This window comes from Carlito syrichta, unplaced genomic scaffold, assembly GCF_000164805.1.
Source record: "Carlito syrichta isolate Samal-C Ts95f unplaced genomic scaffold, Tarsius_syrichta-2.0.1 Scaffold305085, whole genome shotgun sequence".
In the NCBI taxonomy this organism is placed as follows: Eukaryota; Metazoa; Chordata; class Mammalia; order Primates; family Tarsiidae; genus Carlito; species Carlito syrichta.
Genome location: NW_007249181.1, coordinates 165,075 through 181,126, shown reverse-complemented (window position 1 = coordinate 181,126; position 16,052 = coordinate 165,075). Strand labels below are relative to the sequence as shown.

The following is a 16,052-nucleotide window of genomic DNA, read 5'->3' as shown; positions in this document are numbered from 1 at the left end:
TTGCTCAAGGGTCAAGAATTAATACCATCTGCTTCATCGGGGACTTTATAAAATAAAATTGGTTTTTCTTGAAAACCTGAGAGTGCTGAGCTGACAAGGAAGACTACGATGACTACTAGCCTTGATTCAGGCTAAAGAGTCAGCAGTTTTACCTTCCATTGCTTCTGTGTAATCAGTGCAAATGTCAACACACTGAAAAAAGGCAAGTGGTATCTTAGACATATTATGAAAATAGTTCTGACCTCATAGATTTCTCAGAATCTTGGGCATCCCCTAGGATCCCTGGACTACACTCTGAAAACCAATTACTTAGAACAATATTTGGCAATTGGTAAGAACTTAGTAAATATTAGCCACATTAAGAAGAAAACATTACTGTTGTTGTTACTAACACTGCTAGTACCACCAGTAGGGATACCATAAACAAGAGAGTGTGTATTACAAAGAAATTTAAAGCCCGCTGCTCTTTGATAGCTTTCAGGGATGCAGATCATTGAATTAGAAATTTCCATTTACATTAAAGTGATTATTATTAATAAACACGTGCTTACATATAAAATGCTGGTTGTTGACCATTTACCCCTAGACAAACAGAAATGAAATCAGGAAGGGGAAAAGAAAAGAGAAGATTGTAGAGAGGGCCTTGTTGGGATTGGGGGAGAGAGGCAGGAGAAAACAGGAGGAAGAAGAGGATAGAGGAGAGGCAGGAAGGGAGAGGAGGGGGAGAGAGAATGAAATAGAGAAGAAAAAGATAAGAAAGGCAAAGACAGAAAAAGGAAATAGAGAAAGAGAAAATAAACTGCGCATTCAAGAAGATAAGGAAAACATGGCCTGGGACCAAAAGGTCAAAGGCAACTGTGCTTTTGACAACACTTTCTAGCACAGCCCCTCAAACAACTGAGCTCTCAAATAATTGGGAATTTTCAGAAAAGTAGTACTTTGGTAAGTTCAGATGTGCTATGGTGTTTCAAAATTTAGGTGCTGCCAATGTGACAGGATTAAGAGGTGAGGCCTATAAAAGGAAATTAGGCCATGAAATCTCCTATCCTGTGAATGGGATAAAGGCCCTTAAAAGAGGCTTCACACAGCATTAACTAGCTAGTTCTTCCACCTTCTGCCTCTTGAGGATGCAGCAAGAAGGCCCTCACTAGACACCAAATGCCAGCACCTTGATCCATTACTTCCCAGCAACCAGAGCTGTGAGAAAATAAATTCAGATTTCTGTAAATTAAACTGTCTCTGGTATGTTGTTATAGCAGCACAAAATAAGGCAAGATGTTACAGGAAGAAGCTAAGGACGTATACCGAAAAGTTATCTGAAGATATAAAAACAAGTGTGTGTACACGTACACCTAGGAGGTCATTTGGAAGAATTTTACCTATCAACGATTAACTGTAGAGATGAGGATAAGAAAGGTTTAGTTTTATACAAGGATATGTATGAATATGTATATACTCTAACACCTTGTCTTTATACAAGGATGATACCTTGTCTCATAATACCAGTGAAAAACGCATCACGCCGGGCGCAGTGGCTCACATCGATAATCCCAGCACTTTAGGAAGTGGAGGCGAGAGGATTGTCTAAGTCCAGGGATTTGAGACCAGCCTGGGCAACTTGGCGAGACCTCATCGCTACAATAAATAAAAAAATTATTCAGCATGGTGGCGTGCGCCTGTGGTTCCAGTTACTTGGAAGGCTGAGGTGGAAGGATCACCTGAGCTCAGTAGGTTGAAGCTGCAGTGGCTGTGAATATGACACTGCACTCCAGCCTGGGTGACAGAGTGAGACTCCCACTCGAGAGAGAGAGAGAGAGAGAGAGAGAGAGAGAGAGAGAGAGAGAGAGAATGAATGAGAATTACATCACAAACATTAATCGCAAATAGTGGATATTAAAGCCTCATCTGTATAGCTCATTTCAGCCAATCCTTTGTTAAAAAACCTTAATGAACTATCAGCTCATCTATGGTTAACTGGCCCTTTTTATTTCTTATTTGTTTATGTATGAGTTTTGCTCTGTAAATTGGTCTTATATTAATACAAGTATATCACCACCAAACAAATTGTAAAGTCCAACCTGCTAGAAAAAGAACTAAAGATAAATGGCAATGGTGATTTGCTTCCAGGAACAGATATTGTTAAATGTTTCAGGGTAAAGATGACTTCTTTCTCCCTCTCAGTTTTTCATCTCTCTCCAAAATGAGCACATGTGTGAACATACACTCACACAAACTCACTCTCCCTCTTTCTCTCATACACACTTTTAAAAAAAACTGTGTGTATTATAAGATAAAGAGACTATAGTTCTTACTTGCAAAACAGAAAATTCCATTAACTTTGCTTTTTTCTCTTGTACTTGTTGGCTGGTGACATTAACAACAGGTCAGAAAATGTGTTTTAAGGTTAACAAATATGAAAAAATTTCTGGTCACGTTCAGCATGGAATCAGAAGACCCATGGTACTATGTATGTATAGTAAGACTAAGCAAGTCACTCTAGGCCTTATTTTCTTCTTTACCCACAGTCTTAGGAAGATTAAGAACACTGAAAATTGTAAGCACTATTCAAATGAATTTCTATTAACATATGTTAGACTGCTAATCATGAAAAGAACACTAAGTTCTAATTTACTTATTAATCAGCTAAAAAAATCTTGGAAGTATACTGCAGTTACTATACATGTGCTTAAATTTCAGATAAAGATTGGAAAATACAAAAGTTCTGTAATAATGAAAACTAGAGCCAGGTGTGGTGGCTCATGCCTGTATTCCTAGCACTTTGGGAGGCAGAGGCGAGAGAATTGCCTGAGCCCAAAGGTTCAAGACCAGCCTGGACAACTCGGCAAGACCCTGTCTCTACAAGAATAATAATTAAAAAAAATAGCTGGGCATGGTGGTGTGAGCTTGTGGTTCCACCTACTTGGAAGGCTGAGGCAGAAGGATCACCTGAGCCCAGCAGGTTGAGGCTGCGGTGGCCATAAGCGTGCCACTGCACTCCAGCCTGGGTGACAGAGTGAGACACCTACTCAAAAATAAAAAAAAAACTAGAAAACAGTTATTAACTGAGAGTCATAATGTTCCTAAACAGCAAACATACAACTCTAGATCATCACAGTAGTTTAAAACATCTTAGGGATCTCTTATTTCTCCACAACTCTGAGCATGAATCCACTAAAATTCCTGGTAGGGCCTTGAGAGCATTTGTATTGAATGGACTATTTCTATTGGCTGTACTGTGTAAATGTCAACAATGGGCATGATCAGGACAAAAAAACAAATTCCCTCAAGAGTATCCTCTGCTAGTTGGCCACAATCTACCCTGAATCTCCACTTTCTTGTGAAACTATTTGGTGAGACCGAGACAGGTGCTCTTGTATGATGGGATTAAGCTACTGGCCTACAGCAGTGGTTTTCAAATTTCACCATGTATCAGAATCACCAGGAGGACTTGTCTAAACAGGGATTACTGGGTCCTAACTCTAGAGTGTCTAATTTGGGATGGGATCTGACAATTGGCGTTTGTAACTAAGAACTACATAATGCTGATGTTGCTGGTCCAGGGACCACACTTTGAGAACCACTGGACTACTGCAAGGGTTAGCAAACTTTTTTCTGAACAGAACCAGATGGTAAATATCTAAATTTCTTAAGACTTTGAAGGACACATTATGTCCTCTGTTGCTGATTCTTCTGTGTGTGTGTGTGTGTGTGTGCACGCGCGTGCACACGCACGCGTGTTTGACATTCCTTTAAAAATAGAAACTAATTCTCAGCTGGAGGGCCTTACAAAAACAAGATTTTGTTGATCTCTCATCTGTAGAGAGGGGAGGTGCTTTCTGCTTGAGTTGCTATCCTTCAAGGGCTGGATTCCTTAGCACACCTGAACAAACAAAGCTAAACTTTCACTACTGTTCTCCAGGGTCTCATTAGCACTGGCCAGTTATCCAGACAATTAGATGTAAGGGGCCCTTGGTCTACTGCTGCATTTTATGGACTCTGCCTCAAGACCTTGGCATGGACACACTATCTACAACCTTTCACTTGGCTCATTTTGGTCAAATGGGAGAATGCAAGGCCAGTTTAATCAAAATCAATATAATAGCGTTCTTGAGCAAGAATTAGTCATTTTGAGGGAAAACCTCCTCAAATCACACCCCTAATGGCAAGATTTTAGTGCGATGGGGGTCGGGGTAGGCAGGAGAGGAGTGGGACTGATGCTGTCTCTCCCACTAAGTTCCATGAAATTAGGGGCTTTGCAAAGGCACCCTGCCCCCTGCCCAACATTCCTCCACTCTACCTGACACACAGTACGTGCACACTAAATCTCTGTTACCGCATGATTAGCTATGTACAAGTCTAGCCCCTAGTAGACCTTGAGGAACTTCCAGAAATTCAGTAATGGATTGCTTTTTTCTTTCCTTTTTAAAAAGTTAAAAAATATATACATATAGGACAGAAAATAATGTTAACAAATACCTCTGTAGCTGTGACCCAGATTAACAGATATTAACTTACTGGCTCCAGATTTTTAAAAATACAAGGTCTAGAACATCACAGATCAAGATGAAGTTACCCTTGATCACTCCTAAAAGCCTTACATTTCTTTTTCTAGATTAGGCAGTTTAGAGATTTTTGTGTTGCTATCTTAAGTCTATGACAAGATTGGCAAACTTTATACCTCGTATTTTCCTTGTCATGTTGATAACTAAGTTATCGTACATAAAGGAGAGTTATAGAAATAACAGAGATGTCTTTTATTCTGACTTCATGGGAATTATTGTAAAGTTACCCATTAAAATAACATTTGCTGTAGGGTTTTAGAAGATACATCTAGCTTTAAGTATTTTGGAATTTTCATTGTGATATCCTCTTTAACTCATGGGTTATTGAGTAGCAGTAAGAATTACATATATTGCTGGGAAATTGTTAATCCATGGATTATTTAAAGGTATATTTAGTTTCCTACTATTTTATGCGTTTTTAAGTACCCTTTATTGTGACCTCTGAAAGAGTTGCTACTGCTGTGAGAAAATGGCCTGTATGACCAGCTTTGGAATTTTCTGAGACTTCCTTTTTGACTTATTAGGTGGCAAATGCTTGCAAAAGCTCCATAAGTACAAATATATATTCAAAAGTATATGTTCTCCACTAGTTGGGTAGGACAGTCAATACAGTCATAAATACACACAACCATACATGTCTATGTATCTGTGATCACGTTTACTCATTGTAGTGTTAAAGTCTAAAATCTTAAGGATTGCTTGCCTACTTGTTCTGTGTATTTCTAAAACAGGTTTGTTAAAATCATTCAACATACTTGTGATTTTCATGTGCTTTCCTTATAATTCTGGATGTTTTTGTTTTAAGTATTTTAAGGTTGCAAGGTTAGGTAGTTTTTTTTATGTTGTTGGTTCCCAATCGTTATACTTTTTAAGGTTCCTTAACCCCAGTAGTATCCCTTTTTATATGTCCTGCTTTTCAACCTAAGTAACATTTGTCTAATGAAAGTCCTGGTAACACAAAATTACTTTTGGTTAGTACTTGTTTTGTATACCTTTTTCCAACTATTTTCAACCTTTCTACATTATTTACTTTAGGTTAGTCTCTTATAGGTTGCATGCAATTAAAATTTTTTAAAAATCGAATCTGATAGCTAATATGTAAAAATCTGTTTGTATTTGTAGTAACTATTGATAAACTTGGGATTATTTCTGCTGTCTTCCTCCGTGTTGTATTTTTATATTTTTAGTTATTGAGTCAGGGTCTCACTCTGCCACCCAAGCTGCAGTGCAGTGGCAACAATCAAGGCTCACCACAACCTCAACCCTCCTGGGTTCTGGTGATCCTTCCACCTCAGGTTCCCAAGTATCTGGAACTACAGGCACATGTCATCACGCCAAGCTAATTTTTTTTTGGGGGGGAATGAGGTCACATAATGTTGTCCAGGATGGTCTTGAACTCCCATGCTAAAACAATCCTCCTGCCTTAGCCTCTCAAAGTGTTGCGATTATAGGTGTGAGCCTCTGCAGCCAGCCTTGCTTTGTGTTTTCTAGTGGCCATACTTCCCCTCCTTTACTGCTTCTTACTGGAGAGATGACTTTCTCTTCATTCCCCTTTTCCTTCCTCCACTGGTTTGGAAGTTAAACATTTTATCTCTCTCTTGATGGTTACCCTTATTTTAGATATTCACACTGAAAACAACAAAATTTAAAGTTAATATCTCTATCCTCATTCTGAACAATACATGTCCTATAATACTCCACATTCAATTTCTCCTACTCCTACTGTTGTTGTTAATTTTTTTTAGACTTTTTATTTACTAATTTGCTGACCTACTTCTTTGCTTTTCATTGCTTCTTGCATCCCTCTGCTTCCATCTATGTTCTTATTAGTAATCTAGTAATTTTTTAAATCAACTAGTCTGTTAGACTTTTGTAATCTTTAAATATCTAAAACATTTTACCTTCACTTTGGAATAAATATTATAAGTAGGCAATTATTCCCCCCGCACTTTTGGAAAATTATTTCACTGTCTCCTGGCATTACTATGACTGATGAAAAATCAAGTATCCACTTGATTTTTGTTCCTTTGTGGATAATGTGTCATTTTTCTCTAGATGTTAGATTTTTCTTTGTCTTTGGTGTTTTGGGTTTCACTATGAGATTAGATTTTTTTTCTTTATCATGATCAGATTTTGTTATGCATCTTTAATCTGAGAATTTGATATATTTTTATAAATTCTGGGTAATTGTCAATGATTATCTCTTCAATAGAATTTCTTCCTTCTGGAATTTCTATTAAATGTATATGTATATGGGAGTTTTTCATGTCTTCTTTTTTTTCCTTATACACTTTAATCCTTTTTTTCCTTTCCAATGATTGGGGTATAAAGTAAATACCTGGTATAAAAACTCTAAAATTGTCTATGAATGTCCTATGTCAGCTGTGAATATACTGGGGGTACCAAAAAATATATATATAAATTTTAAGAGATGTTATCTGTGTATTACTTTTCAAAGTTGAAGTTAATTATGGTAGCAATGTGTAGTATGACATTTGCTCAACCATGCTTCCACCATTTTCTTTGACTGTTCTGACTGTTGCATGAGGACACTTGCATTCATTTGATTAATGCCATCTTTTGAGTGAACAGCACACTTAAAATGTGTATACTGAATAACAGTATAATAGGGAAATAAAAGCTTCTATAAATCATGGAATATTAAATAAATTTTACATGTATATGCCAAATAGTCAAAACAAATTCGGCTTAAAATAGTTTTGATTGAAATGCAGCAAAACTTTTTGACCTTCTATTCTTTGCAAAATGGCTGCAGAGGAAAAATGCTTTTGGAATTTCTGTGAACTCTATTCCATTTTCTAGAGATCTTATAAAACCAAACTTCTTTTTAGAGATGAAATTTGCAGTAATGAAAAATCATTCATATACTCTACTATCAAGAGCACAAGTATATTTGGTAAACAGACCATTCTTCTCATGAAAGTTTTCCAAATGATGACTATGGCTAAATCAAGCTAAAGAACATATGCATGACCTCACATTCTTATCATTTTTGTGATAAAAACACCTAAAATGTACTCTCTCAGTAATTTTATTTGTAAATATATGGTAAGTAAACAAACACTGATATATAAGACAACAATAATAAATTGAGGGGGTGGTGAATCTGGAGAATTAGGTTAACACTAAATGATGAACATATCTTCCAGGAAATACAAAAGAGGAAACACTCCTAAACTTATGAAGCTTATATAATCTGGATGTCGATACTACACAAGAAAAACACAAGAACAAAATTACAAGTCAGTTCAAGAATACAGATGTAAAATTCTTAAACTCTTAGTAAACTGAATTTAGCAACTTATTTTAAAAAATCTTGTCAATAATTATATTATACTATATCAATACATTAAAGAAAAAAATGAAAATCTTATCAGATATAATGAATGTGTGCAACAGGTGAAAAAAACTGAATTTAGTTAAATCAACCATCAACCATGATGGGAACAAAACAAAACAAACACAAAAAAACCCAAACCAGCAAACCAGGAATAGAAGAAAACATCTTCATCTTGATAAGGGTATCTACAAGATGCATAGTTAATGGTAGCATGTTCGGAGTTATCTTTCTATGATTCGAATAAGACAAGTAAAAGCTTTTATCACTGCTTCTATTCAGCAGTGTTGTAAAAGTTCCAACCAATATAGTAAAGGAGAAGCACTGAAAGAAAAGAACTGGTAAGTTAGGAAAAAAAATCAATATTTCTAGGTGATATTATTATCTACATAGAAATCCCAGATAAATTATCAGATTAATAATAGTAAGAAGAGGCTGGGCATGGTGACTCAAGCCTGTAATCCCAGCACTTTGGGAGGCTGAGGTGAGAGGATTGCCTGAGTCCAGGGATTCAAGACCAGCCTGCACAACTTGGTAAGACCTCATCTCTACAATAAATAAAAAAATTAGCCGGGTGTGGTGGCACATGCCTGTGGTTCCAGCTATTTGGAAGGCTTAGGTGGAAGGATCACCTAGCCCAGCAAGTTGAGGATGGGGTAGTTGTGAGCATGCCACTGCACTCTATCCTGGGCGTCAGAGTGAGACTCCAACTCAAAAAAAAAAAAGAGTAAGGTTTCTGAATTCAGTATTAATATAAAAAAGTCAAATGCATTTTTCATAAACCAGCAATCATTTAGAAAATCACATTTAAGACATACCATTTAAATAGCAAGAACAAATATAAAATGTGCAGTACTTGGGAAGAAATATAACAAAAGATGAACTATTATAGAGAAAATTATAAATCTTTCAATAAAGACTTTAACAGATAGACATAGTGCTATCTTGGACAGAAAGATTCAACTTGATGATGTCAATCAACTCCCATGAAATTGATCTTCTGATTTAACACAATTTCGCTCAAAATTCCACCAAAATTATTTTAGTTTTGTTTTGCAGAAACATGATAAATTGATTGTAAAACTTATATGGAAGGATTAACGGCCAAGAAGAGCCTGAAGAAATGATTTTTCATAGAAGCAGAAACCAAATGGCCCATAGATATGAAAAAACGCTCTATCTTACTGGTATCCAAAGAAATTAAAACCACAATGAGCTACCCCAACACCCACATCGGATGAGCAAAACTTGAAAAAAAAAGTTACAGTGACAAATTTTAAGGTGTTTTTAAAGCAAGGACACTCAAGTACTATTGGTTAGATTGAAACTGATACAATCACTTTGGGAAATAGTTCAGCATTACCTAGTACAGTTGAGCATGAGCATGTACCTATCCTACCACCTATCCATCTCACTGTTGGATACTAACTCTAGAGCAGCAGTTCTCAAACCTTTTGGTCTTAGGACACCTTTTACACTATTTGTTTATAGAAATATAGGTTATATTTATTGGCAGATACTGTATTCAGTATCAAAAATGAGAAAAAAGTTTAAACATGAGAACACAAAAGCACAAAGTTTATTAGCGGTCAGAGCAATGACATCATCACATGCCACCTAGCCTCTGGAAAATGCCACTGTCTGCTTGGGAGAGAATAAAGGTACCATCATGAAAATAGCTTTGACCTCTGAAACTCCTTGAATGACTCTCAAGGAAGACCAGTTCCTTGTATCAACTTTGAGAACCCACGGCCCAGGGAAATTATTGTATGTGTGCATCAGATATATATAAGAATGCCCACAGCAGTAATTTACAGGATACAAAATCCTAGAAACAACTCTAAGTCCATTCTATGAGCTACTACACAGTCATAAAAAGGAATGAATTACAGTCATATTTGACAATATGAATGAATCTTGAGCAACAGAAGCAAATCATAAAAAATGTATTCAGTTTTTATATAAAATGCAAAAAGAGGCAAAAAATAAAGTATTGGTGAGGAATACATCATAGGTTGCAAGAGAATGAGTGACATCAAATGCAGAAAAAGTAACTGTCCCCTGAGTGTTAGTTAGGTACTGGAAGGTTTTAGTTCTTTGGCTGAGTAGTGAGTACATGGATGTTTCTTTTACTCATGTTTTATACATTCTGTACATAAACAAATTTCCAAAATTAAAAAAATAAACCAAAAAAGAATAAAAAAACTAAAAGACTAGAAAAAGCCATTAGATGAGAGAATATTAACTACATAGCAGACAAAGAAATCACAAAGGAACGGGTTATTTTGAATATATTACAAAACTGGAAAAATAGTACAAGTGACACAAGTAAAGCCAATACCAACAATGAAAGTCATACTAATGAAAAATGTTTAAACTACAAATGGATGTAAACATAAAAAGCAGTTTACCTGTATTTGCAACCAAATGCGACTAAATCAAAGAACCATCAGTTAAGATATAATGACACTAAATATGGATAAAGATGTGGTGAGACTCTCCTACAGGCATAGGTAGGAATAAAAATTGGTGGAACTACTATAGAGGAAGTTTTGCACACATCATTAAAGGCCTCAAAAATACTAATACTCTTGAAACCAATAATTTGACTTCTAAACATCTTAAGGAAATAATCTGAACTACTGCACAAAAAATGTATTAACAGAAACTGGAAAGAATCTAAATGTCCAAAAAGGGACTAAGATAAGAAAGAAGAAAATTAGCTTTTATTTATAGAATTAAATATTAAATGGTACTATACAATATCGCTTACTTCATAAATATAAGGAAATAAGATCACATCAATAAAACATGTAATACACAAAATTATACAGAGTAGTCTTTGAACTCTGCATTTTTTTTAAGAGTGATGATCATAGCTTACTGTAGCCTCAAACCTCTGGGCTCAAGCAATCCTTTTGTCTCAGCCTTCTGAGTGACTACTACTTCAGGCACCTAGAATACCATACCTGACTAATTTATTTTTTAGTAGAGATAAGACTATGTCGCCCAGGTTGGTCTTGATCTCCTGGCCTCAAGTGATCCTCCCAAAGTGCTGGGATTACAGGCGTGGGTTACTGCACCCAGTCTTATATTCCCACTGCTTTTAGCTGCATGAGCTTACCTTCCTTAAGGCTTATCAAAAGGGGCTCCCTATTGCTTCTGAATATGTCCCATACATTCTCATTCCAGAGCTTCAGCTAAGACTATTTGATCCATCTGGATCACCTTCTCTACCTGGTTGAGTTCTACCATCTTCCAAAGTTCAAGAGCAACATCACCTTTCCTACGAAGTTTTTTCTAATTCTGTGCTAATCCAGTCACTCCAATCAGATGTTATTTCTTTTTGTCTTTGACTCTTACAGAAAATGTCTTAACAATATCATTCTTAATACAATTTGCCTTAATTTTAATAGTTATCTCAGTTTTAATGCCTCCACTAGATTGTAGATCAGGAAGGGGTTCTTTCTTCAGTCCTTTCTCTAATACTGATACACTGCTTCCCAGAATTAAACATATAATGAGTACTTGAGGAACTGAATAAACTATTGCTACAAGAGATTAGTCTCTTCTCTTGGGTATGAGAAAGAGGAAGAATGCGAAATGTTTCTCATTTGAGACTCAGCATGGAATTTCTCACAGAAACAATGAGAAAAAAAGTATCATAATGATGGACTTAGATTTTCTTTCTTTCTTTTTGGAGTTAAGAGTCTTACTCTGTTGCCCAGGCTGGAGTGTAGTGCACGCTCATGGCCGCCTCAGCCTCCACCTGCTGGGAACAGGTGATCCTTCTGCCTCAGTCTTCCAAGTAGCTGGAACCACAGGCATGCGCCACCATGCCCAGCTAATTTTTTTATTTATTGTAGAGATGAGGTCTCACCATGTTGCCCAGGTTGGTCTTGAACTCCTGGACTCAGGCAATCCTCTTGCCTTCACCTCCCAAAGTGTTGGGATTACAGGTGTGAACCATCGCACTCAGCAGATTTTATTCTTTTTACCAGATAAAAATCTATCCATATTGGTATCTTAATTTCCATGGACACAAAAATGTGCTTGGAATTACCAATAGCCTACTTTCAAAAGTGTTTCTGGAGTACAGTTAGTACTTAAATGATATACTTGCAGATAATATTTTCCTTTAGGAAAAACATCAGGTTTGCTTAAGTTTGCCTTAAGCCACTTCTGAAAGGAAATATTGTTATTGACGATAGAAAGGGTGAAAGAGAAAGAAAGAAAGTGGATACTCTAAATAGCTGAGTTAATTTCTAAGTGAAAATTCAAAAGGGAGAATGCAGGTAATTTTTAAAAAACCCTTTTGATCACTTTCCAACTCTACCTTTATCTGATGCTATATTTCAGGAAACAACTGAAACTTTAAAGTGAGAAAGTCTTTAAAGGTTTCTATTTTCCTTTTCCATGCAAGCCTTTAAAATTAGACTAATCCAGTGGCTCAGCCTGTAATCCCGCACTTTGGGAGGCTGAGGTGAGTGGATTGCCTGACCCCGCAGGTTTGAGACCCGCCTGGGCAACTTGGTGAGACCTCATCTCCACAATAAACCAAAAATTAGCCGGGCGTGGTAGCGCGTGCCTGTAGTTCCAGCTACTTGGAAGGCTGACGTGGAAGGATTGCCAGAGCCTAGCACGTCGAGGCTGCGGTGGCCAGGAGTGTGCCACTGTACTCCAGTCTGGGTGAGAAAGTGAGACTCCAATTCAAAAAAAAATCAGACTAATCTTCCTATGGATGTATTCAAATATTGCCATATTCATTCAGTGAGTATGTATCGCAAACTGTGCTAAGTATACAGAGGTGACACACACAAGGCCTGCCTTCATTATGTATAGGTTACTACAGAACCCATTACATTCTGCTAGAGGAGGTGAAAAATAAACAAATGAATAAGATAATTACAGATTATGGAAAGAGCTGCAAAGGAGAAAAAATAAACAAGACAGGGAGGCTATTCAATAATCAGTGAGGTCCTTTCAAATACATTTAAAACTTAAACAAAAAGGATCACGTCATGCAGACTACCTGGGAAAAATCTTTCTAGGCAGAGAGAAGTGGAAAAGTCCAAGATGGAAACAGACTCACTGTCTGAAGAACACAAACAAGGCAGTGTGGCGAGTCACGTTTTTCAAACTGTGGGTCACGTTTTGAATTGTGAAGTCAATTTTGTGAGTCATTGATTTTTTTTTAAAGGATGTCAAACCAAAAAAAATCAGAATCACATGTTTTCAGAGCAAGTATTCTTCAATGAACTTTTGCTTCAGTTATGTGAGTGTGCACTGGGTAGTAATGTATCATACATCTCTTACTTTAAGCAGTGGTCAAATGTGTACCAAGAAAGAGTAGCAACAGATGAGGATGGAGGTATGGCCACGAGCCAGATCATGCATGGCCTTGATATGGATTTTTATCATAACTTTATGATGCAGGCCACCATAAAGAACTGGGATTTTATTCAAATGGCAGTAGAAAGGTATTGAAGGGTTTCAAGTTGAGGTGTGACATGATCTAATTTGACATCATAGTGTTGCCAAAAGATTACTGTAATGAAATTCAGAAGACATAAGCCCTAGCCCTGGCTTAGACAATAACACCAGGGATTTTGAGCAAATCACTTAATCTCTCTAGACTTCACTTTCTTCATTTTAAAAATGAGAAAGTTGAACTAAGATGGCCTCTAAGATCTTGTCTATTGCTAAATTTCTGTCTATATTCTGCTTCCTCCCTTGGGCATAAAAATGACTATTGGAAAGTTACTTGCTCGTTTGGTGTCATTCCAAATTACTTCCTAAAATATTATAAATCATGTAGCTATAACTGTTACATTTCTATAGAAAGTAATTTTAGAATTATCCTTTTACTGGAAACAGCTATGCTATTAAAAACAAGATTTCCGGGCTAAGAGTAAATCGAGTGCTTTTGCAACTCTCTGGTGCAAAGTTTTGGGTATGAAGAAAATTGGCAAGGAGGTATGGAAAGATTTACTGACCAGTATTTGGAACAGATTTCCTTATTTGTTCTAGGTCATTAACTGATGTATGATCTAGAACAGTTTTAAGTTGCAGGGGGCCTGGTGTGGTGGCTCATGCCTGTAATCCCAGCACTTTGGGAGGCTGAGGCAGGAGGACTATTTGAGCCCAGGAGGTCAAGGCTGAGGTGAGCCATGATCATGCCACCATACTCCAGGCTGGGTGACAGAATGAGACCTCCCCCAATTCAAAAAATGAAATAGAGTTGCAGAGAACCTCTGCTGAGCACTAGTCAAAATGTGGAAGATTAACTCCTTTTACAGTCACCAAAATGATGATTGAGGCAAAATATTCATGGCAAGTCTACTATATGTTAAACCCATGCTAGACAGTTTGATATGTGGTTTTCATTTAATTCTCCTAACTTTATTATTTGAATTTCACAGATACGCAAAGAGGGGCTCAGGACTGACAAGTAAGCTATTTAGTGGCAGGGTCAGGACTAGAATCAATCTTAAGGTAGGCAACATACAAATCCTTACTTAAATCCATATTTACAACAAATTGTTCTGTATGTCTATAAAAATTACTGTACAAGTAATAATACATCAGTTAATCAGTTAAGTACCTGACAGTTCAAGTATCTGTGACATCTGGACATAGAATGTTCAACCAACAAATCAATTTATAGGTGGACTCATAGGTACCTTGCAAAATATATTTTGAGATGATTAAGAACTTGTTCTAGTTCCTGCTCTGTGGGTAGCATGCTGGGTTGTATGAAGTGGAGTCAGGAAAATATTCAAGGAATTTGGATCCCAATTAAGTACACGTCAATAGTATTATGGCAGTTTCCAGGTTTATTTTCTCAAGTGTTGCTGGTGAAAGGCCAACAGTGGAACCGTGGACTGTACAGTGTCACCTGTGTCGTGGGCCTAACAAGTGTTCTGCAAGTTCCATGAAACACGAGGAGATGCAAGAAACTCACAGATTTCCAACTTACGCTATCCATTTAAGGAAGCATCGCACCACCTGCCCACTTGAAGAAGTGCATACAGCTTTTTACGGAGAGAAAAACCTTTGAAACGTGCAGCGTATCGTTCCTGTGAAGGTGGAAAGGGTCCCTAACACCTCCCACAGAGACTCTCACAAACACCCCAGCAAAGTTGGGGATGTTCACTGCACACCTTCCTTAACCCCGAGTACGCGGTACCCACCTGCCACATACTCAGCTTCGAACCTCCGTCGGGTCTCAGAGATGAGCCTGGCTTTATTCTGAGCGTGATTCTGGATGGGAGACACGACAGGACCTTAGATACTACTCGCACCACCCCGTTTACCCTCAGCCCAGCCCACCTGCACCCGGACACACGGGCCCCAGACCCCAGAGGCGGCTTCCGGGCCCAGGGGGGCCAGTGGCAGTGCAGTAGGCTCCTCACCTCGGCCATGATCGCGGTCGTGGACGTGATTACAGTTATCGCCGTCTCCCCTTCCACCGTCGCGAACCGAGTATCTCATCACCCGCCAGTCCCGCCCAGAGGTAGGCAGAAGGGTGGGAAGAGGAGGCTGTCGCGTGACACCGGAAGGCGGACAGAAGTACCGTCGCACCACCCAATCCAATGCGGCCGCCTGTGTCTGGAGGCGGGACGAGGCCCTTAGCGTGGAGCCCATTCGCTTCTCGTTCTGGCCTCGCCCCTTGACGTCCCCCGCACTGCGGTCCCGCCCCCGCCAGCCGCGAGGTCGCCGGCGCTTCCCCCGCCGAGCTCCGCCATAGAGAGCTTGCCTGCTATTCGCTTTCACAACACTCCCCAGGGCCCCGCCTTCTCAGCCTCCCTTGGCAACCATCTCCCGGCTGGTTAAGTAGGCTCCGCCTCCTTTGCGTTCGACGTAGCCTCCGGACCGGCCTCCCAGGATGCAGCGCGCTGGCGGGATCTTTGGAGCCACTGGCATTGTAGCCACGTTGGGGCATCGCGGACATGGCAGCTGGTCAGAGGTAGGGGGATGTGGGCAAGTCTTCCCTCCCTGGGCCTTCGTAGAGTGGGTAACAGGGCTGAATTTGTACCCTTTGGCCTCCGCATTGCGGGAGAGCGAGAAGGAAGCGGGCGCCCCGGGGCCTGGGCCTGTCATTCTGTGGAATTATAATTGGATTTTAAGTG

The 16,052-nt window shown here is 38.6% G+C and overlaps 1 protein-coding gene across 3 annotated transcripts in view; it reads right to left on the bottom strand.

Moving 5' to 3' along the window:
* Window positions 1–15,466, bottom strand: part of MOSPD2 (motile sperm domain containing 2) — a 52,788-nt gene extending 37,322 nt beyond the window's left edge. For 2 of the 3 annotated variants that reach the window (XM_021713953.1, XM_008061103.1), the window contains exons 1-2: window positions 15,336–15,466; window positions 15,114–15,183 (exon numbers count right to left, since the gene is read on the bottom strand). In XM_021713953.1, the coding sequence (XP_021569628.1) occupies window positions 15,114–15,183; window positions 15,336–15,344 (79 nt within the window). In that variant the 5' untranslated portion in view covers window positions 15,345–15,466. Of the gene's footprint in view, window positions 1–4,835; window positions 5,002–15,113; window positions 15,184–15,335 lie in introns of those variants that run through there. The other variant, XM_021713954.1, reaches the window with a different exon arrangement.
* Window positions 15,467–16,052: the final 586 nt, after the last annotated feature.